Genomic DNA, 23,630 nt, shown 5'->3' with positions numbered 1-23,630 from the left:
ACACAGAGTTGAGGCATTCAGCTTTTAGAATTACACTTTAGAATTACAATCAAAATTACACTTTAGAATTACCCTTTAGAATTACCCTTTAGAATTACCCTTTCGAACCCTTTAGAATTACACTTTAGAATTACCCTTTAGAATTACCCTTTAGAATTACCCTTAAACCCTTCAGAATTACCCTCTAGAATTACCCTTTAAAACCCTTTATAATTACCTTTTAGAACCCCTTAAAAAAACCACCTTTAGAGGCCATTTTTCCCCGCAAGCGGGGGTTGGCCTTTTTCTGGAACCGTGGTTGTTGTTGTTTTTTTGGTCCCCTTTTTGAAGCAATGTTTTACGGCCGGATGCCCTTCCTGACGCCAACCCTTTTTGCCGCCTTTAACGACAAACAGGGAATTACCAGTGAACTGGTACTCAATTAGCCGACCTCGGAAGGATGACAGGCTGAGTCAACCCCCCTGGCGTTAATTCAGCGATCGACCGGGATTCGAACCCAGGATCCTAGGATCCTAAGCCGGCACCCTAGCCGCTAGCCCAACACCAGGGCATATGGTGTTGGCAACATAGCCCAACACCAGGGCACCAGGGCAACACCTTCCTTAGAATTTCCATTTTGAATTACCCTTTCGAACCCTTTACAATTATACTTTAGAATTACCCTTTAGAATTACCCTTTCGAACCCTCTAGAATTACCCTTTAGAATTACCCTTTAGAACCCTTTTGAATTTCGCTTTAGAATTACCCTTTAAAACCCTTCATAATTACCCTTTAGAACCCCTTAGAATTACCCTTTTGAATTACCCTTTCAAACCCTTTAGAATTATACTTTAGAATTACCCTTTAGAATTACCCTTTATAACCCTTTAGAATTCAATTCTGTGGTTCTTCTTCTTCATTATTTAATGGATGGACGGGCATAACCAAACATTGAAGCACCTTCACCGCTTAAAATAAAAATTATTCTTCATATTACGTGTGCGTAAAGATAGAATGTTTGACACACATTCGTCCGATACACTCCCTTCCTTTTCTTTCTCAAATTTTCTGCCTTCCAATTCTTTTTCTTAATTTATGCATCACGTCCCCTATTTTGACATGTAAAATGTATATAGACCTAAAGTTGTACAGTCAGGAAATCTCAAGAGGCAAACATTTGACAAGTTTTTGACAAGTTTGACAAGATCATTTGACAAGATCAATTTTTTTGTATTTTTTTTTTTTGTATACTGAATCGAGGCTCGTGAAAGAGCTAACATTTATTTCACAAACAAATCAACCAGACAAACAAAACACACAAAAAGAAGCGGAAGACAAGATGGGGAGAGAAGGGGAAGCACACAACCACAACATTTGAGAGCAGGGAGAAGTGTGGGAGGGAGAGGGCTTGGGGGCAGGAGGCGTGGGAGGGGGAGGGCGGGGGGGAGAGGTATAAAACACAAGGGGACCGAAATTAGCGGGGGTAGAAAAGATCAAGGTTTTGGATGGGGGAGGATAAGAGATGGTGGTGAACAGCTGTTTTAAAGACCTGGAGGGTGCAGTGGGATTGAAGAGAGTGAGGGAGTTTGTTCCAGAGGCGGGAGAAAAGAGGAATGAAGGAGTGAAGGTGAGCAGAAAGTCTTGATTTTGGCAGTTTAACCATAAGAGGGTTGCAGGCAGATCTTGTGCGACCTGTAGGAATATTTGGGGGACAGAGCCCAGAGAGGGCTGGGGGGGCAAGGCCAGAGAGGAGTCGGTAGAAGACGGAAAGACCACCAACCTGCCTGCGGTGAGTGAGTGAAAGGCCCTTGGAGTTAGCTTCATCGCGGGAGATTCCAATGATTCTGAACGCTTTGGTTTCAACAGCGTGAAGACGGGCTAGGTGTGAGGCAGCAGCACCAGACCAGAGGGGAGAGCAGTATTCCATAGAGCTGCGGATGAAAGCCTTGTATGTGGTGAGGAGCTCAGGTGTGCCAAGGAAGGACTTCGCACGACGGAGGATGCCCAGTCGGCGACTGGCTTTGGAGGCCAGATTTGAAATGTGATTTTCCCAAGAAAGATCATGGCAAATAGTGAGACCCAAAAGCTTGAGTGACAGAACTTCTTGGAGAGGATTATTCAGAAAGTGGATGGGAGGGTTTTCCAGTCGGTCTTTTCGGAGAGACATCGTAAGAGTGTGAGATTTATCAGGATTGAAAGACATGTTCCATTTGTTTGCCCAGTCTGTGATTTTGTCCAGGTCTGCAGAGAGTGAGGAGGCTGCAGACTGCCGATCTGAGGGATGAGGAATGGAGCGACAGAGAGTAGAGTCGTCAGCAAACAGATAGAGAGTCAGATAGATAGAGATAGAAACAGATAGAGATAGAAAACAATTAATCCATGAACCTTTTATTCAGTGGAGAAAAGAGGCAGAGAGAGGTGTGTTTTATACCTCTTCCCCCCCCCCCCCCTCCCCTTCCCATGCCTCCTGCCCCCAAGCCCTCTCCCTCCCACACTTCTCCCTGCTCTCAAATGTTGTGGTTGTGTGCTTCCCCTTCTCTCCCCATCTTGTCTTCCGCTCCCTCTTTTTGTATATTTTGTTTGTCTGGTTGATTTGTTTGTGAAATAAATGTTAGCTCTTTCACGAGCCTCGATTCAGTATACAAAAAAAAAAAGAAAAAAAAAAGTTGAACATGCAGACATGCTTGGCGAGAAGCTGAATATTTCCATAGTGGGACTTGTACCCAGGGCCACAGAGAGCCAGGATGGGCCCAAGATCAATATTAAGCGTCAGGCCCCCTTCAATTGTTTTTAACCTCATTTCATCAGGATGGGTTGTGGCCAACACTCCTGTATTAATTTATGTCATTACAGTGATTATCATAATGTAAATTGTTCACATAGTATTTTACTTTACGAGGGAGGGTGTTACTGCTCATGGCAATGGCATGCCGGGAATCATCCTGAGTGGCTTGGAGAAAGACACAAAACAAAGCTGACCCTGGTGTTTTATAGTCACAAACAATCATATGGAACAAAAACAAGTGAAGGAATGATTACAGGCCCCCATTAGGTCCGGGCCCCAGGGTGGTTACCCTTCGCTTCCCCTCCCCCCTCCAGGCGCCCCTTCTCATACCCATGTTCCATGTGCCAATGAAGAGTGAAAGCATGTCAGGCTCATCTTGCTGAGAGTGTCGGCTCTTCATCTGCTGGAGGAGTTGACAAAAAGCTTCACGCTTCTGCAGAGAAGGGGAGGTGAGATGGTTCATATTGATATTTCAGAGAGAGAGAGAGAAAGAGAGCAAGAGAAACAAATAATGAGGTATAAGTAGTATTAAGCGTCAGGCCCTTTAGAATTATACTTTAGTATATATAAAGAATTACCCTTTAGAAATATGATCTTGAAAGGATCATATTTATCCACAGTTATAGAGGGACTCGAACACATCAGTGACCCTTTGATTGTGCCGGGACTATTTGCAGTCACCTTTTGGAACAACATATTTTTAAACAACTATCGGGGACGCCTCTTCGTAGTGGCTGTGCCCCCCAATGCAAGTCGGTGGCCAAATCTTCCCCCATTCTTCCCGGGCAGCGTGGTCATGCTCGTAGTGCCGATCAGTCCCAATCGACTGGCCCTTTCTTTCCCTCTTATGTGTGTCTCTCTCTTTGACTTGACTCGACTCTTTCTCTCTCTGTATCTGTCTCTGTCTCTCTGTCATGGCCCTGACTTTGTGAAGGTGTTGGTACACCATCCTGATGTGGGGGGGGGGGGGGGGGATCTCTGGGTCACTACTGGAAGATCAATCGGGTCTCTCCATGCCGTGGGCTTGTTCAAGAGAACTGTATGGGGCTATACAACAACAACAACAACAACAACATACTTTTCAGGCATCTGCTTAGAATTTATTGTTTTTTCTAATGCCATCTGACAAGCTGTTCGAAGGCATCTCTGTATATGGGTGGTGCCATAGACCACCATCCAGATAGTATTCATTCATTTTTGTGCAGCACCCTGATATAGTGCCAACACTAGGTTAGGGGAGGAATTTGGAATTTTCCTTGCCTATACGATTTGCAAAAGTCAAGGTAGGATATTTAATGTACCCAGCAAACAATGCTGGCAGGAGGGACAGCCAGCTTAACATCCCATCCATCCCATCCTCATCGATGCAACACCCTGACTGTGCAACACCAGGATGGCAGTTAATATTTGGGTGTGATAATCAAACCCTAAGCACGTATACAGCTCGAAGGTGAGTAACCATATCCAACAATTATGAAATGGCAACAAACATGTTTTACAAATGCTTTCATCAATAAACACTTAAAAAGTAATGCCTTCATTAACAATTCAAAACCAATATCATACTAAAGCAATAAACTCAACACATAGATATAAAGCTCAGAAGCGGGATAACATCAACAGCACAGCAGTTAAACACAAACTCACGTGCCGGCATCTAAATGAACCCAGGTTGGCTCGTTTGATGTTCCCATCTGAACACATCGGTCATGATTGTGTGAAACCATAATCAAACACCAGACACTGTGTTGATTTGATTTACTCTTTGTCTACTAATGCCTGTGTGATGCAGTCTCCTGATATCCTCGCCATATATGTATCGATTAATCCATGAACCTTATTCAGTGGAGAAAAGAGGCAGAGAGAGGTATTTCGAACTCTATCAACTTGAACTGTATTCAAAATGTTCAGTTGGTTCAGAAAGACAAAGACACTGAACTATATGCCAACATTATATTCAAATATCACGATACTTGAAGTGCGGTTTGGTGGATGACCTTTTTAAAACTATGTTGAAGACTCATGGAGGAGCTTTTACGAGAATTGAATGTTGGACGAGAACATTAGGAGACCCCGATGTACTTTTGGATGATAAACAGGAACATTTGTAGAAAGTAGGCCATTTAGTTTTGTATACATATTCGAGGCTCATGGAAGAGCTAGCACAATGAACGGATCAGGACATACACTGCCTTTAGAAAGTATTCACACCCTGACCTTTTCACATTTTGTTGTGTTACGGCCTGAATTTAAAATGGATTAAAGTCAGATATTTTTGTCACTGATCTACACATAATATCCCATAATGTCAAAGTGGAATTTTTTATTTGAAATTTTTACATAAAAAAAAATACAGAAATATCTAATTTACATAAATATTCAGGCCCCTGAGTCAATACTTCATAGAAGCGCCTTTGTCAGCGATTACAGTTTCGAGTCTTCTTGGGTATGTCTATCAGTGCACATCTGGATTTTGGAGTTTCTCCCATTCTTTGCAGATTTGCTCAAACTTTGTCAAGTTGGATGGGGAGTGTTGGTGAACAGCAATCTTCAAGTATTTCCACAGATTCTCCACAGTCTTTTCCACATATTTTCCATAGACTTCGCCACAGTCTTAGGCCTTTTGCACTCTGAAGTAGGTTCTCCTCAAGGATTTGCCTTATTTAGCTCCATTCATTGCTCCCTTTATCTATCTATAATTCCAGTAATCTCTGTGTGTATGTCTGTGTGTATGCGACCGCTGTTTCTCGACAACCACGGGTCCGATATACTTGAAACTTGCCAGGTATATTGCTGGGGACCCGAGGATGTGCCTTTTCAAGGTTTCATATTAATCGGAGAAGTAGTTACCGAGCTATGGCGATTTCTTTACCAAACTCCGCAAGCCGTTCGCTTTGGACCAAACCATTTCATGTAAATAGAGGGGGGGGATTGTCACCGTACTCGCAAGCCGTTCGCTTTGGACCAAACCATTTCATGTAAATAGAGGGGGGGGGGGGGGATTGTCACCGTACTCGCAAGCCGTTCGCTTTGGACCAAACCATTTCATGTAAATAGAGGGGGGGATTGTCACCGTACTCGCAAGCCGTCCGCTTTGGCTTTGCGAATGGACCAAACCATTTCATGTAAATAGAGGGGGGGGATATAATTTTGTACGGGCATGCCCTAGTCCTTACAAGTCTCCCAGTCCCTGCCACTGAAAAACATCCCCATAGCATGATGCTGCCACCAGCATGCTTCGCGGTAGGGATGGGGTTAGATGGGTGATGAGCTGTGCTCGGTTTCCGCCAGACTTAGGGCTTTTACATCGAGGCCAAAGAGTTAAATTTTGGACTCATCAGACCACAGAATATTTTGCCTCTTGCTCTCAAAGTCTTTCACATGCCTTTTTGCAAACTTCATGCATGGAGTTATGTGCCTTTTTCTCAGGAGTGGCTTCCATCTGGCCACTCTCCCATAAAGCCTAGATTTGTGAAGGGCTGCAGAGATTCTTTACATGAATCTCTTTCATGTAAGAAATGGCACGAAGACACTGAACTATATGCATATTCCCTTTTGACATGTGAGACCCCGATGACCTTTTTTTTTGGCAATGTAGGATATTTAATGTACCCAGCAAATTATGTCTTCTTGGGTACCATTATTCACTGTGTGAAATACCAAAATCCACAGTATTTTTGTAGCGCCGGGGGGACCGAGGGTCATGAGCACTTCCACTCCAATCAATGATTTTGTATCATAACAGCGGGGGTTAAGAACTTTAGGCAAAATCAGTAAAAGTTGATTCCACAACAGTCCAAACTGTTGTCCTTCTGGCAGGTTCTCCCATCTCAGCCAAGCAACTCTATAATTCTGTCAGAGTGGTCATTGGGTTCTTGGTCACCTCCCTGACAAAGGTCCTTCTTGCCCGGTTGCTCAGTTTAGTCGGACGGCCAGCTCTAGGAAGAGTCTGGGGAGTTCAATATTCTTTTCATTTCCTAATGACGGAGCTCACTGTGCTCTTGGGAACTTTCAACACTCTCGAAATTGTTTTATAACCTTTTCCAGATCTATGCCTCCTCAAAATTCCATCTCGGAGTTCTACAGACAGTTCCTTGGACTTCACGGTCGAGTTTATGCTCTGACAATCACTGTCAACTGTGGGACCTTATATAGAAAGGTGTGTTTCTTTCGAAATCATGTCCAATCAATTTAATTGGCGACAGGTGAACTCCAATCAAGGTATAGAGACATCTTAAGGATGATCAAAGGAAATTGGATGCACCTGAGCTCAATTTCGAGTTTCGGAGCAAAGAGAGTGAATACTTATTGACTCAAGACATTTCAGCTTTTCATTTTTAATTATTTTGTAAAAAAAATTGTAAAAAGAAATTTCCATTTTGAGATTTATGGGGTATTAGGTGTAGGTCAGTGACAAAAAATCTCAATTCAATCCATTTTAAATTCAGGCTGTAACATAACAAAATGTGAAAAAGTCAATGGGTGTGAATACTTTCTGAAGGAACTGTAACAGACAAAACCAGGATGTAAAACACACATGCATGGAGAAGGAAACTCCAAGGAGGAAAAACTGGAAAATTATGGTTAACAAGAGTAGAAAAGATCATTGTTTTGGATTGGTTGATGATCTGAGATGGTGGTGAGTAGATGTCTTGAAGACCTTGAGGGAAAAATAAGAATGAAGAGGATGTGGAAGTTGATTCCACAGGTGGGAAAAAGAAGGAGCAAATGAATGGAGGTGAGCAGTGATCCTGGATTTAGGTAGTTTCACCAGACAGGGGTTATAATGGTGGACTGTGTGAGCCCTGCAGAAACCTGGGGGAGGGGGACAAAGCATGGAAAGAGCAGAGGGTGCAAGACCAAAAAGGAGGCAGTAGAAGACAGAGTGACCACTGAACTGTCTGCGACCGCAAAGTGATAAGCCCATATACTCAGCTTCATCACAGTACAAGGATTTTAATCTTAAGATTCCAGCATCATGTTAAAATCAGTAAACTGGACAAAGAGCTCAGATGGGAGCACCAAACAAACTGGAACAGCAAAAAGACTGCATGCTTACATAATTAAAGGGCATCTAAAATAAAACAAGGACCATGGGGTTTGTCGTTCAGGGTGGATCCAGTCCTGCCTTACTCCACCCCCAAGTACATGGCAAGTCTCCAAAAACTCTGTTTCATAAACTGTGTGACTCAGAAGTAGAGATGGAGAACAGCATACAGTTGTTAGAATGTGCGTAAAGATGAAAATGAGAAAAAACAGATAAAGCAAAATTCAAAGTTGACATGTCATTTGGTAGATTTTTACATTTTTAGTATTTTTTATTACAGAGTCATGGCTCATGGAGGAGCTTGAACACAGAATGGACCAGGACATAACAAAACAAAAAGAACAGTAGAAAAAGGAAACAAGGTCTCCAAACAGCTGGGTAGAGAGAGAAAACAGAGGAAGAATTGGAGGAATTAGGGACATGAGGAAGAATGAGCAAGGGCACAGGGGACCAAAAACTCACATTGAAGTACAAACAAAATGGCAAGGGAGAATACAACAACAACAACAACAACAGGCATTTTAAGGCCATTTTCCCAGCTAGAGCGGGGGTTAGCCTTGTGGGCCCCATGACAATCTTCTCCATTTTGCCCTATTTTCTACATCTCCCCTTGTTAACCTCCTTGCCCGCATTTCTTCTTCCATCACCTTTAGCCAAGTCTTTCTCGGTCTTCCCCGTCCTCTACTTCCTTCCACATTCATTTCCATCACTCTTCTCAACCAGTCACTTTCATCCTTCCTCAACACATGACCAAACCATCTCAACCTGTTCCTCTTCACAGCATCAATCACAGGCTCTATTCCCATCATCTTTCGCAATTCATCATTTGTCTTCCTCTCTCTCAACGATACTCCGCACATCCACCGAGCCATTCGCATTTCCACCCTTTCCAGCCTTCGTTGCTGCTCTACGTTCATTACTCATGTCTCGCTCCCATAAATCATAACACTTCTCAAGGGAGACTTAGTATCACAGATTTTATCACAGATATTCTCCCTTACCATTTTATCACAGATAAAATGGCAAGGGAGAATGAACCAAATATATTCTTAAATCCAGAAAGAGATCTTCACACTTAGTATCACAGATTGATGCTCACAGTAAAAGAAAGAAAAACAGAAAGAAGGTATTGTAGTGTTGCCCACCCGTGGATTTTCAAACAGGAAGTCCTTTCGATTTGCTTTTTCCTTATCCTTATCGAACATGATACTCAGCTTGCTGTGCGAGGTTCGTGATTTTATCACCTGCAATACTGGAACACAACATATTCACAGGATTATAGTGTAAGTACTATTTTGTATCATACACCCCAAAGGTAGGAGAGAGTGAAGCTTCAGTATTTTGCAGTAATTGCACAATTTGATATAATCTCAAAGCTTTAGTGAGCCCACAGCAAGCATGCATTCGCCGTCACACGGCGTATGCGTGTGTAAATATGGAGAACGATAGAATGGGTTTTTAATGCAACTGCGAAAGTAAAATTAGTGGAAAGGATTGCCCAAACTTGTCTTACTCCGATCATGCGTGTACATGGCGTTTTCATCTTGAGCCTTCCTGTGTAAGCCGAGGCGTCCTCCAATCACATCGACAGATAGGAACAGGCGCTTTCCGAGGGTCAAGTTTCCTTCCAATTTTACCTGTTGCAAAGGATAAGAAAATAGTCGGGTGACAGTTATCACCAGGATACACAGGGATACAAGAAGGGGCCAAAAATTCAATATTTAATAATCCCCAATGATGATGTTACATATACATAATAAATAAATAGGACCGTGAAAATAAACTAATTTCCATTCTACATCCACAGTAAAGTAGTTGTGGAGTAATAAGAAGACCCCCTTTGTATGCAACTCATCAACTTTTTGGGATGGAATGTGGTATACCAAGGGATGCCTTGTTTTCCATGAATTCATTGGATTGTTTGGAAACTTTCACCCTCACATCTGTGCATATCAACGTTTATTTTGACTTCTCTGTGATCACAGGACATATTTCCATTGATTCATTCTCAATTATCCTTAAAGCACTAAATATGTACCTCTTTGTTTGCAGCACAGATAGGGTTTTAGATTTAACAGATATTGGCTCATGAAATCATGAACTCTGAATTTCTTCACCATTAAACATCTCTTCATCTGCAAATCCCTTGATAATTGGCAACTGACACTTATTAACAGGTCTTTCCTCCACAACTTTCCTTTATCAATCGTCTATTTTTCTTACGGTGTAGCCCGTCGGGCAATGCCATTTAAACAGTGTTTGTCTGTCCGTATGTCCCTACAAACATCCACCAATCAGAGCTGAGGATCTGATCATATGACAATGGGGGCAGTGTTTCCTAACCATTACAGTTGCATATTTTAATAAAAGGAAATATAATAGCTTTCTGTGGAACGTTTTGGAGTCCCAGCAGGTGTCGTAAGGTAGGTAAGAGGTTTCAGAAATTCCTCACTACAATTATTGTTTTGAAATGCAATCGACATGGACCTTGCTCCCGAATCCGGAAGTGAACAGATGACAGCAGTTTGCTGGTTTGATAATGTCTTAATACAATCGTGATTTCACATTATATTTTGATATATTAATACTTTTGTATTAATTTGTGATTGGAATGATGAATAATGCTGTTTGGAATGAAAATACAGAGATATTGAGTTTAAAGCAGAATGAGGAAATGATTAAAGGGTTTCCATCTGTGACATTTGCATATTCTCCATTTGCATTTTCGCCATTGACTGGATTTAGCAACATTTAGACTGGGTACGTTTTTTGTCCAAGTCTTTCACGAACCTAAGCCTGGTGTTGGCTTGGCGGTTAGGGTGCCGGCTTGGGATCCTAGGATCCTGGGTTTGAATCCCGGTCGATCGCTGAATTAACACCAGGGGGGTTGACTCAGCCTGTCATCCTTCCGAGGTCGGCAAATTGAGTACCAGTTTACTGGTAATTCCCTGTGTGTTGCAAGAGGCGACTAACAGTGTTGGTGGCAGGAAGGGCATCCGGCTGTAAAACATTGCTTCAAAAAGGGGACCACGGTGCCCAAAAAAGGTGCCAACTCCCGCTCTGCAGGGAAAAATGGCCTCTAAAGGTGGTTATTTCACGAACCTGCTGTCAATGTGGAATTTATTGGTTCATCATTTGCCATTCGCCGTTTTTTTACCCGAGTTATTCACAAACCGGCTGTCCATCCCTGAAGTTTAAAAAATGTAATGCTTTAATAAAAAATATAAAAAATAGTAAAAAACAAAAAAGTTAATAAAATATTGTTTCCCGGGTCCTCTAAAAAAAAAAATCAAATTTAAAAAAAAATAAATTAAATATAATTTTTTAAATAAAACTTTAAAAAATACATTATTTGCTAACTGCTAAATGGTATCTCCACCCACATCATATCATCCTCTTCAACTAAAGTATCAAACATGGCCGGCTTCACCATTGTTAGTGGCAATGTCCATGATGCTGGCTAGACATGCAACCCTGTTACCTTTGATTCTATCCACTTCCTTAAACTTCCCTATCAAATGTCATACTGAAGGAGCTGCGCTCCAACGCGAGTCGAAAGAATTGACGCGACCAAAGACGGAATTCGTCCGAGTTGCTTTATTGAAACAAAACAGCTCAGGTATTCTCTCAAAAGCCCGTTTATCGGGCAGCAATATATATACACATTTATGTCGGGAAGTTTGCCCGGCAAAAGCTATACCGGGCATGCCCGGGTGTCAAGGGCGAGCCTTGGAAAGGCGAGTCTGGACCTGCCCGGGCGTGTTTGGCTGCGGCCTGGCAAGTCGAGGCTGGGCGTGCCCGGGCGCTCTGGACGAGCACTGGAAAGGCGAGAGCGGGCATGCCCGGACGCTCTGGGCGAGCCCTGGAAAGGCGATAGCGGGCATGCCCGGACGCTCTGGGCGAGCCCTGGAAAGGCGATAGCGGGCATGCCCGGACGCTCTGGGCGAGCCCTGGAAAGGCGATAGCGGGCATGCCCGGACGCTCTGGGCGAGCCCTGGAAAGGCGAGAGCGGGCATGCCCGGGAAAGACGAGACCGGGCGTGCCCGGGAGGTTCGGGCGTGCCCGGGAACAGTGAGTCCGGGCATGCCCGGGAGAGGCGCGTCTGGCCGTGTTCTGGCCGGTGCAAGGCGATTGTGTGCATCCAGCGGTAACCACTACACACGCCCCTCCAGAATCGACCTGCACCGGCAGGGTCAATTTAAGGGGGGTCCGGATGACCCGGCCGAAGCGACCCCTGGAGGGTCGTGGGGAGGGGTCCGACGTGGTGGTGGGTGGTCGAGCGGGGGGAACTGTGGACGGGGGGCGGCCTCGCCGCGGAGGAAGGGCCAACCGTGGTGGTCGGTCGACGTCCATGTGCGCCGGTTTGAGGCGGTCCACAGAGATCCGGTCGGACCGGCCGCCAACGTCGACGACTAAGGACTTGTCGCCCCGTCGCAGGACCCGGAAGGGCCCGTCGTACGGCGGCCGGAGTGGCCCCCGGTGCGCGTCATGACGCACAAAGACGTACTCCGCTGTGCGAAGCGCCGGGGGGGACGTAGGACTGGGGGCCACCGTGGCGGGACGTTGGCACGGGGGCAAATCGGCGGGCGGCCTCCTGGAGGTCCGAGCGCTGGTGTGCGGCGGACCAGGGACTGGTAGCGTCGGGCACGAACTCGACCGGGACGCGGAGCGGCTGGCCGTAGACGAGCTCGGCGGCAGACGCCCGGAGGTCCTCCTTGGGGGCCGTGCGGAGGCCCAAAAGGACCCACGGCAGCCGGTCGGTCCAACCGTCGTCCTGAAGGCCGGCCATGAGTGCGGCCTTCATGGAGCGGTGAAACCGCTCGCACAACCCGTTGGCTTGGGGGTGGTAGGCCGTGGTGCGGTGCAGCGTGACCCCCAACGAGCGGGCGACCGCGCCCCAAAGTTCGGACGTGAACTGTGGGCCGCGGTCGGACGAGATGTCCGCCGGTGCGCCGAAGCGCGCGACCCAGGTGGCGATGAACGCCTGCGCCACGTCGGCGGTGGTGGTGGAGGTGAGGGGCACGGCCTCCGGCCACCTGGTGGTCCTGTCCACCATGGTGAGCAGGTGGGTGAACCCCCGCGATGGGGGCAGGGGACCCACCAGGTCCACGTGGACGTGGTCGAAACGCCGTGCAGGCATGGTGAAAGGTGCCAGCGGGGCCTGGGTGTGGCGGTGGACCTTGGCCCGCTGGCAGGCCGTGCAGGCATTGGCCCAGTCGCGGACATTCCGTCGAAGGCCGTGCCAGACGAAACGCGCCGACACCAGCTTCTGAGAAGCTTTCCGGCCTGGGTGAGAAAGGCCGTGGATGGAGGCGAAGATGCGGCGCTGCCAGGAAACGGGCACGATGGGGCGAGGCTGGCCCTGGGAGACGTCGCAGAGCAGGACGGTGCCCGCGAAGGGGATGTCGGCCAGGCGGAGGCCCGTGTCCGCCGCCCGGAGGGCCTGCACCGAGGTGTCGGTGGTCTGGTCGGCCGCCATGAGCGCGAAGTCCACGCCGAGGTGGACCGCGTTCGCGCTGGCCCGAGAAAGACAGTCGGCCACAGCGTCGTCTTTGCCGGCGACGTGCCGGATGTCCGTGGTGAATTCCGACACGGCGGAGAGGTGGCGCTGCTGGCGGGCCGACCACGGCTCCGTGACTTTGGCCATTGCGTAGACCAACGGCTTGTGGTCGACGAAAGCCGTGAACGGGCGGCCCTCCAGGAGGTGTCGGAAATGGCGAACGGCCAGGAATAGACCGAGCAGCTCGCGGTCGAACGTGCTGTATTTTAACTCGTTCGGCCGGAGCTGCCGGCTGAAAAAGGCGAGTGGCTGCCAAACCCCGTCCACCCATTGTTCATGGACGGCGCCCACCGCGTAGTTGGAGGCGTCCGTAGTGAGGGCGATGGGCGCGTTGAGCACCGGGTGAGCCAGCAGCGTTGCGTCGGCGAGGGCCCGTTTTGCGCTCGCGAAGGCCGCATCCATGGCCGCGGACCAAACGATGTCATGCTTGGCCGGCTTGCCCCGGAGGGCCTCGTAAAGGGGCCGCATGAGCTGAGCAGCGCGGGGCACGAATCAGTGATAAAAATTCACCATGCCGAGGAACTCTTGTAGGGCCTTGATGGAACGGGGACGCGGGAACGTGGTGATGGCCTCGACCTTGGTCGGCAGCAGCACGGCCCCGGTCTTGGTGATGCGGTGGCCCAAAAAGTCAACGGTCGTCGTGCCGAAGTGGCATTTGGCCGGGTTGACAATTAAGCTGTGCTCGCTGAGGCGACCGAACAGTGTTCGGAGGTGGAGGAGGTGCTCGGCGCGGGACGTGCTGGCGACGAGGATGTCGTCCAGATAGACGAAAAGAAATGGCAGGTCGCGCAGCACGCCATCCATTAAGCGCTGGAACGCCTGGGCCGCGTTCTTGAGGCCAAACGGCATCCTCAAAAATTCGAACAGGCCGAACGGCGTGATGACGGCCATCTTCGGGACGTCGGCCGCCCGGACAGGTACCTGGTGGTATCCCCGTATCAGGTCAATTTTGGAAAATATGACCCGGCGGAAAAGTCCTGGATGTGCGGGATCGGGTACCTGTCGGGGGTGGTAGCGTCGTTGAGGCGGCGGTAGTCGCCACACGGGCGCCATCCGCCCCCCGGCTTTGGCACGATGTGCAGCGGTGAGGCCCACGCGCTATTGGAGCGCCGCACGATGCCGAGGTGCTCCAACGCGTCGAACTCGGCCTTTGCCACGGCGAGCTTGGCCGGGTCGAGGCGGCGGGCCCTGGCGTAGACCGGCGGGCCCGTAGTGGGTATGTGGTGCTCGATCCCATGCCGCACTGCGACGGCCGAAAACGTCGGCCGTGTGACGGCCGGGAATTCCGCGAGCAGGCGAGCGAACTCGTTCGCCGTCGGGAGGGCGCACGCCAGTTTGGTCGGCGCGGAGCTGCTCATCGTGCACGCCAGGGAGCTGAAGGTCTCGGCGTTGACAAGGCGACGATGTTTGACGTCGACCAGCAGCCCGTGCGCGCAGAGGAAGTCGGCGCCCAGCAAAGCCATGGGGACGCAGGCGGTCACAAAGGTCCACTGAAAGCGCTGGCTGCTGAAGCAGAGGGTGACGTTGCGCGGGCCGAAAGTGCGTATGGCCGAGCCATTAGCAGCGACCAAAGAGGGGCCGCAAACGGCGTCCCGCCTGTCCTGCTCGGAGGCGGGTATGACGCTCAGTTGGGCGCCGGTGTCACAAAGGAAACGCCGCCCGGATGCTTTGTCCCGAATAAAAAGCAAGTTGCCCAAGTGGCCGGCGCTCATGGCTGGGAATGAACGCCGGCCCGGCCGTTTCCCGACTTGCCGAAAGTGCACGGGGGTCGGCACGTCCGAGCCTTGTGTCCGAACCTGGCGTGGTAATAACACCACGCCTGGTCAGGTGGAGGCCCCGGCCGTCGTGTCGGAAGCGGTCGGTGCGGCGTGGCGGCCGCCAGTTTCACCGGCAGTTCGGCCTCCAACCGCGCAGGGCGCTCGGGCGTCGCCTCGGACGGCGGCAGGCTCCAGGTAGCCGCGCCGATGTGTTGGCCCGCCGAGGAGATCTTATCGGCTTCCCTGGCGAGGGCGCGGGGATCGGTGATCGACGTGCCAGCCAGGGCGAGGCGTACCGGGTGAGGCAGCTGGCGAAGGAACAACTCGCGGAACAGAAAATCCGGACAGTGCTCACCGAGCAACGAGAGCATATAGTCCATGCGCTCGGACGGGCGCGTGTCGCCGAGCTCGGGCAGGTCGAGCAGGCGCCGTGCGCGTGCCGCCGGTGAGAGGGCGAAAGCGTCGAGGAGGAGTGTCTTCAGCGCGTCATACTTGTCGGCAGCCGGCGGGTGCTCGAGGAGGCTCAGGGCGCGGGCCGCGGTGGCAGAACCGAGCGCTGCCACGACGTGGTGGAAGCGGGTGTCGTCCGCGGTGATGCCTCGCAGGGCGAACTGGGAGTCCGCCTGGGCGAACCAAACAGCCGCGTGAGCCTCCCAGAAGGTAGGCAGTTTAAGAGTCACTGCCGTGTCTATGTCGGTAGGTCACCAGTGAAGGAGCTGCGCTCCAACGCGAGTCAAAAGAATTGACGCGACCAAAGACGGAATTCGTCCGAGTTGCTTTATTGAAACAAAACAGCTCAGGTATTCTCTCAAAAGCCCGTTTATCGGGCAGCAATATATATACACATTTATGTCGGGAAGTTTGCCCGGCAAAAGCTATACCGGGCATGCCCGGGTGTCAAGGGCGAGCCTTGGAAAGGCGAGTCTGGACCTGCCCGGGCGTGTTTGGCTGCGGCCTGGCAAGTCGAGGCTGGGTGTGCCCGGGCGCTCTGGACGAGCACTGGAAAGGCGAGAGCGGGCATGCCCGGACGCTCTGGGCGAGTCCTGGAAAGGCGAGAGTGGGCATGCCCGGGAAAGACGAGACCGGGCGTGCCCGGGAGGTTCGGGCGTGCCCGGGAACAGTGAGTCCGGGCATGCCCGGGAGAGGCGCGTCTGGCCGTGTTCTGGCCGGTGCAAGGCGATTGTGTGCATCCAGCGGTAACCGCTACAATACTATCTGGGCCCAGTGATTACAGTACCTGTTTCATAATACATTCAAACACCTTCCTTTTTAAAATTTCAGTTATACATAAAATTATTAAAGCATTCTGTCAGTACTAAAGCAAATTTATAAGCCCACAACCAACCCAAAGTAGATTTAATTTAGAAATGCTTTGGTGACAGAACTAAATTTCTTAAGCCTAATGGTGAGCCATAATGAACAGAACACCAACAAACGAAAAAGCTGACATTACACAACTATTCCCTGCACCAAAGTAGAAAATTCAAATCAGCATATTTCTCACCTCAAACACAGCTGTGGTGTAGCTCGAGTCCGTAGGGCTAGGAATTAAGATGGCAGCTCGCTCTCCATTAGCTGCTGCCAAAACCTGGGGCAGTCAGAGCAAATATAATTGACATTATTGCATTGTTTTATTGTTGTTGTTGTTCCATTTGTTAAACCCTTAATTTTGATTAAAAAGGAGAACATCACTTAAATGCATCAAGTGAAGGTAACATACAGACAACACGGCAGGGCATAATCAAGAATAAATTGCTTTAGGGACACTGGTGGATAGGCTAGGAAATGGAAAATGAGGTTGCATCTTGCGAAATAATTATACAGTTGGGGAAATTAGGAAATAAACGTTATACCACGAGAAATGTAGCAATCGCAAGAAAAAGTCACAGCGGGGTTGCTTTTGAACAAGGAGGCATTTTGTGGAGTTTAAAACGACAGAACGGAAGTATTGTTAGACCATAAACCTCTTGAGTTACAAATGTTAAGAGTCTTGAATCTCATCTAAATAAAAATAATAATAAATTATACATATTCGTGTTTTGCATGTGTTGGCTTGCACATAGTAAAACAGAAAGACATGATATTTCTCAGGGATTTTCTCTCCCAGAATACTAGCAAATGAAAGAAGTATGTAGGAAGTAAAGAAAGAATCATCAATGGCCATTTCCCTGTTTCTAGAGCAGCAGTTCTGCAAAAGCAGGTCTTCGGACAGAGAAATCCAGTGGGTGGTTTGACATTTCTCTCCTGGTAGATCAGATTACAACATAGGTCAACTGGTTGAGTCAGCAGAGGGCACACTAAATAAAAAAGGAATAATGAATAAAATTCTTACTAATAGATGAAACCATGACGTTTTTTTTTCTTGCATCCAGACTTGCACGTGATTTACAATTAAAACAAGAAAAAGAGCAATCAGAGATTGCAGACCCTTGCCAGGACGTGTTTTCAGTGGTTTTAAAGGCTTTTGTGTTGAAACAAATATGGCGGCTGAACCACATGACCGATGCCGTCATCAGTATTTTTTTTCTCCACCAATTGATCCCTAGATGACACTTAATAAATTTCATCTTGATCGGATGAAGTTTTGTACTTGTCGAATTATGATGTCATAATGGAGGCACCTATGACATCATCATTAACATATTTTATTCCCCATGGAGAGTTCTTTACAATGGGCCGTGTCTCAATTTTTTCTATGCAGCAATTTCTGAGATATAAAGGTGCAAAGTTTTTCAGTTTTTTCCAAGATGGCACATGTACCACATGATCTATGACGTCATAATTATCATTAAAAAATTATACAGGTGGAGGTGTGCACCTATGGTGAAAATTTCCTGTCAATCGGACCAATGGTTGCAGCGAAAATCATATTTATTCTGTGCGGACAAACAAACAAACAAACAGACAGCGCCAACAATAAGAAGAGATCAGGTTCTCACACGGAGGTTTATTCAGGTGACCACTCAGTCCAAGGCCCAAATGTCAGCGAGACCGCGCATGCGCAACACCCACGGTGCATGGGAAGGAGTCATCGCAAACCACAACAACAACAACCATAATAATAATAATAATGGCGCGGACAGACAAACAGACTCAAGTGCAATACCCTCTCCTCTGGCGAGAGTAATAAGAGCAAAAACATCATGCAGAGCTAGCAACCCCTCAGAAAAACTAGTGAGTGGGATTGCCCAACAACTTCACAAGAACTGTTTTACGACCAATTGATATTTATTCTTTATCTTTGCTTAAAATGCGTTCACTGTGGGAAAAAGAATATATGTGAGTCTCAAGGAAAATGTATGAGTTGTTGCTGTTGTTGTATAGCCCCAGACATTTCTTTGGAACAAGCCTGTGGCACGGAGACAGCCGATAAATCCCGCAGGTGTGACCCAGAGATCCCCCACATCCAGGATGGTGAACCCTCACCTTCACAAAGTCAGAGCCACGACAGCGTTAGAGAGAGAAAGAAAGAGAGAGAGAGAGAGAGAGGGAGGGAGGGAGAGGGAGAGAGAGAGAGAGAGAGAGGAGAGAGAGAGAGAGGGAGGGGGGGGGGAGAGAGAGAGAGAGAGAGAGAGAGAGGGGGGGAGGAGAGAGAGAGAGAGAGAGAGGGGGGGGGGGAGAGAGAGAGAGAGAGAGAGAGAGAGAGAGACAAAGAGAGAGGGAGAGAGAGAGACAAAGAAAGAGAGAGACAAAGAAAGAGAGAGACAAAGAAAGAGAGAGAGAGAGGGTGTTAGAGAAAGAAAGAGAGAGAGACAAGAGGGAAAGGGCCGGTCCATGGGGACCGATGGGCACTCTGACCGTGACCGCATGACTCTGACGTTTCCGCAGCCCTGACGAATTCGGGCAGCAGGGAAGAATGGGGAAGACTTGGCCCCCGAATTGTGTTGGCGGGTACAACCACCATGAAGAGGCATCTCCGATAGTTGTTGTATGCGAGTTGACAGTTGTGGTGTCCAGCCTCAGTGTAATGTAATTAAATCCAGACGTAACTTCCAGATGTAACAAAAAAGACGTGATCTGCTCAACAGAAACTTTCCTCCTTCATGATGTCTCTGATTCCTTGGTATCTCTCCCAGGTTACTCCCTCCTCCGGTATGATAGACCTGAGCCTCGTCCTGGAGGTGGGGTTGCTATCTTTATAAAAAAAACTCTCTTCCTCACTCGCCCTGCACTGCCCTCTCTCCACCTCACCCCCAGGAATACCTTTGACTACGGCTTCCCCTTCGCTCCCACCCTTTGTTCATATGTGTGTTGTACCGTCCACCAAACAGTGATGACTCCATCTACATCTACGTCTGATAATATGGACCAACTTATATCGACCCATCCCAACTCTCTCTTCCTCATATGTGGTGATTTCAATTGTCACCATGCCAGTTGGCTGGGTGTGGGTACCCTCTCACCAGCCATGGCTCTTCAGCAAAGGACTTCTGCGACTCACTGGGACTGACACAATCTGCCAATTTCCCGACCGGATCTCAGTCAACGGAGCATCTTCTCTTCTGGACTTGGTTATGACTAACTTCCCTGAAAATGTCTGCTGCTCTTCTTCTGCTCCAATCGGCTCATCTGATCATGTGCTTGTTAAAGTGGACATCTCTCTGACCATTCTCAGAGAGTCTCCTCAGCATCGACGAGTCTGGCATTTCACTCAGGCCAACTGGCACGGTCTTCAAGCAGCCATCAATCATCTGGACTGGTCTCCCATCTCTACCGCCTCTGACATCAACTCATCCTGGGTATTCTTCCAAAGTAAATTGCTCTCTCTCATGCACAGATTTATCCCATCTCGTCTTCAGTTGTCATACCCTTCCTCCCGTCCATGGTACACGGAATCTTGTGGTGAGGCTGTTGCCCAGAAACAACTTGCTTTCGTCTCCTGGAAAGTAAATCCAACGGAAGGAAACTCATTTCCTTTCACAAAGCCCGAAACAAGTGTGTGTCCACCCTCAGGAGAGCCAGGAAACAATGTCTCTCCGTTCTCAAGACCGAACTCTCTTATCTGTCTCCCTCTTCCAAATCCTGCTGGCATCTGGTCAAATCTGCTTCTGGTGTTTGTTCCCCCTCCATCCCCTCCCTCACCTCAAACGGCTACACGGCTGACTCCGCACGTGAAAAAGCTGAATGCCTCAACTCTGTGTTTGCCTCTAAATCTTGTGTCCCAAACCCATCCCTCTCTGTACCCACCGTACCCAGTCGTACCCAGCTGCTCCTGGACTCTGTGTCCTTTCCTCCTGACAAGGTGGAAAAGTTTCTGTCAACCCTCGACTCTGATTCTTCAACTGGACCTGACGGCATCAGCCCACGGGTCCTAAAATCCTGTTCTTCCGCTCTTTCCCTCCCTCTCTCTGTTGTCTTCACCCTCTCTTTTGCTCAAGGCCATCTGCCATCTGCTTGGAAATCAGCCAACATCACCGTTTTGCACAAAAAGGTGAAAAACAGATCCTAGCATCTACAGACCAATCAGCCTTCTCCCAATTATCAGCAAAGTCATGGAATCCATCATTGCTTCGGATATGAAATCTTTCCTCTTCTCCAATGGCTTGATCTCTGATCATAGTACCTGAACAGGTCTGAGGACTTCGTCAAACGCAATTGGAACCATGATCCCTTCGATTGCAAGATGGACAGCCGGCCCGAACAGACAGTACAATGTTTGTCTCAGGAAAGCAGGGATATCATCATTGAGTCGCTTGCCAAGGAGAAGAAAAGCATTCGAGGGCTCCAAAAGGAGATTGAACGGGTTCGAGGGAAGAAGAAGAGCTTATCAAGTATCCACAGGTTCCTTCAGTCCATTGGCGCAAAGGCTTTTCACCAAATTCCAGCACCGAAGCTGACGGAGAAGAACGTTGAGGATCGAATGTGGTTTTGTGAGTTTTTGAGCGAGTGGACCTCTGATGATTTTCTTTTCCTGGCCCCTTCTGATGAATTTTTCATTTATGAGGCTCGACATCCCAACTTCCAGAACGACAGAATTTGGGCTCTTCACAATGATGACATTCCACAAGAACTCAAGATTCGAGAGAAACCGAAGACAGCACGGTGCGTTGGCGTCTTCTTGATGTTCACAGCGAAAAGGCTGATGTGGGTCATCAAAGAGCAAGGACAATCATGGGACGGCAAATACCTCCGAGACGTTGTGCTGACCCGCCATGTTATTCCGTTCTTACGGAACCCAGAAAATGTCCTCAGCATCAAGGAGACCACGTTTCTGCACGACCGAGCCCCGTGCATGAGCACACTGGCGACCCAGAATCTTCTGAAGGCGAACAAGGTCGATTTTTTCGGAAACGATGAGTGGCCGGGAGCATCGCCTGACCTAAACGCCTGTGAACATTTGGGGGCGATACTCAAGGACAGAGTTGAACAACCCCTCCAGAACACCAGGGAAGAGCTTCTCACTGCTTTGACTAACGTCCTCGAAGAAATGGAGTTCGATCGTGACTTGTTTGTGTCTCTCTTGGAATCCTACCCCACGCGTTTGGAGGCAGTTCGGTCGGCGGGCGGTGGGCACACCAAATATTGAAGCAAAGCTTTGAAACTGTGCACATGAGATGTCGAATAATAAAGCTATTTTCCCCTATTCGTGGTTTCTCCCTACCTCTCCTACGTTGGGCTGGGCAGAGGGGGAGGGGGCGGGGGGGCTATGGTGTTGGGACACCCTGTATATATATAATTTATTTATATATATATTTCAAGTGTGGGTATATTTGTTTGTGGTTTGTTTGTATGTTTGCACGTTATTGTTTCACTGCTGAACCGTAGCACCTAGAAGCCCCAAATTTTGGGTGTAGAGGTACTTCAGAATCTGGGCAAGATTTTAAGCTACCACACATTGGCCTTGACATTGAGGACATCAAAGGCCGCTATCAATTGTATATCGGGAAGTCGGGTCAGACACTGCTGCCGTCGGCCGGCATGCAAAAGGTAACCACCATGAGGCCAACAACTCCATAGCTTTTCAATGCCCAACATGTCCGAAGCCACCACTGGTAAAACTTCACCGGATACCTGCACTTCCAACCTTATTCTTCCCCCTGCCACGGGGAATGCAGGGTATCCCCACCACCCAGGCATCACCGGGTTGCCCCTGCTAACGACTACTACATGTATTATTATTATAAAGCCATTCAGGTCACGTTGCGTTGCCAACCTGGGTGTGTGTGTGCGTGTGTTTGTGTATGCGTATGCATGCATGTATGTCTGTATGTATGTATATATGTATGTATGTGTATGTATATATGTATGTATGTGTATGTATATATGTATGTATGTGTATGTATATATGTATGTATGTGTATGTATATATGTATGTGTATGTATGTATGTGTATGTATATATATATATATATATATATATATATTTATTTATATATATATATATATATACATATATATATATATACAGTGCATTCAGAAAGTATTCAGACCCCTTCAATTTTTTTACATTTTGCTATGTTGCAGCCTTATGCGAAAATCGTTTAAATTCATTTTTTCCCTCATCAATCTGCACTCAATACCCAATAATGACAAAGAGAAGACACAGGATTTTAGAAAGTTTTGCAAATTTATTGAAAGAAAAAGCTGAAATATCACATTGACATAAGTATTCAGACCCTTTGCTATGGCACTTGAAATTTAGCTCAGGTGCCTCCCATTTCTCTTGATCATCTTTGAGATGTTTCTACACCTTGATTGGAGTCCACCTGTGGTAAATTCAATTGATTGGACATGATTTGGAAAGGCACACACCTGTCTATATAAGGTCTCACAGCTGACAATGCATATCAGAGCAAAAACCACAGTCGAAGGAACTGCCTGCAGAGCTCAGAGACAGGATTGTGCCGAGGCCAGACGGAAGCCAAACAGTTCAATCTTGGTTTCATCAGACCACAGAATCTTGATTCTCACAGTCTGAGAGTCCTTCAGGTGCTTTTTTTGCAAACTCCAAGCGGGCTTTCGTGTGTCTATCACTGAGGAGAGGCTTCCGTCTGGCCACTCTGCCATAAAGCCCAGATCGGTGGAGTGTTGCAGTGATGGTTGTCCTTCTGGAAGTTTCTCCCATCTCCACACAGGATCTATGGAGCTCAGCCAGAGTGACCATCGGGTTCTTGGTCACCTCTCTTACCAAGGCCCTTCTCCCCCGATTGCTCAGTTTGGCCAGGCGGCCAGCTCGAGGAAGACTCCTGGTTGTTCCAAACTTTTTCCATTTAAGAATAATGGAGGCCACTGTGCTCTTGGGAACCTTCAATGCAGCAGAATTTTTTTTGAAGGCTTCCTCAGATCTGTGCCTCGACAAAATCCTGTCTCTGAGCTCTGCAGGAAGATCCTTCGACCTCATGGCTTGGTTTTTGCTCTGATATGCATTGTCAGCTGTGAGACCTTATATAGACAGGTGAGTGCCTTTCCAAAACATGTCCAATCAATTGAATTTACCACAGGTGGACTCCAATCAAGGTGTAGAAACATCTCAAAGATAAAATCAAGAGAAATAGGAGGCAT

At 48.0% G+C, this 23,630-nt stretch overlaps 1 protein-coding gene across 2 annotated transcripts in view; it reads right to left on the bottom strand.

The window, feature by feature from the left end:
* Nucleotides 1-23,630, bottom strand: part of LOC137432869 (phosphatidylinositol 3,4,5-trisphosphate 5-phosphatase 2A) — a 185,117-nt gene that overhangs the window by 86,709 nt on the left and 74,778 nt on the right. For both annotated transcript variants that reach the window (XM_068125143.2, XM_068125150.2), the window contains exons 8-11: nt 16,634-16,717; nt 9,326-9,449; nt 8,958-9,064; nt 3,096-3,198 (exon numbers count right to left, since the gene is read on the bottom strand). In XM_068125143.2, the coding sequence (XP_067981244.2) occupies nt 3,096-3,198; nt 8,958-9,064; nt 9,326-9,449; nt 16,634-16,717 (418 nt within the window). The remainder of the gene's footprint in view (nt 1-3,095; nt 3,199-8,957; nt 9,065-9,325; nt 9,450-16,633; nt 16,718-23,630) is intronic.

Source organism: Myxine glutinosa, chromosome 1 (genome assembly GCF_964187855.1).
Source record: "Myxine glutinosa chromosome 1, kmMyxGlut1.1, whole genome shotgun sequence".
NCBI classification, from domain to species: domain Eukaryota; kingdom Metazoa; phylum Chordata; class Myxini; order Myxiniformes; family Myxinidae; genus Myxine; species Myxine glutinosa.
This window is presented reverse-complemented; position numbering and strand designations above follow the sequence as displayed.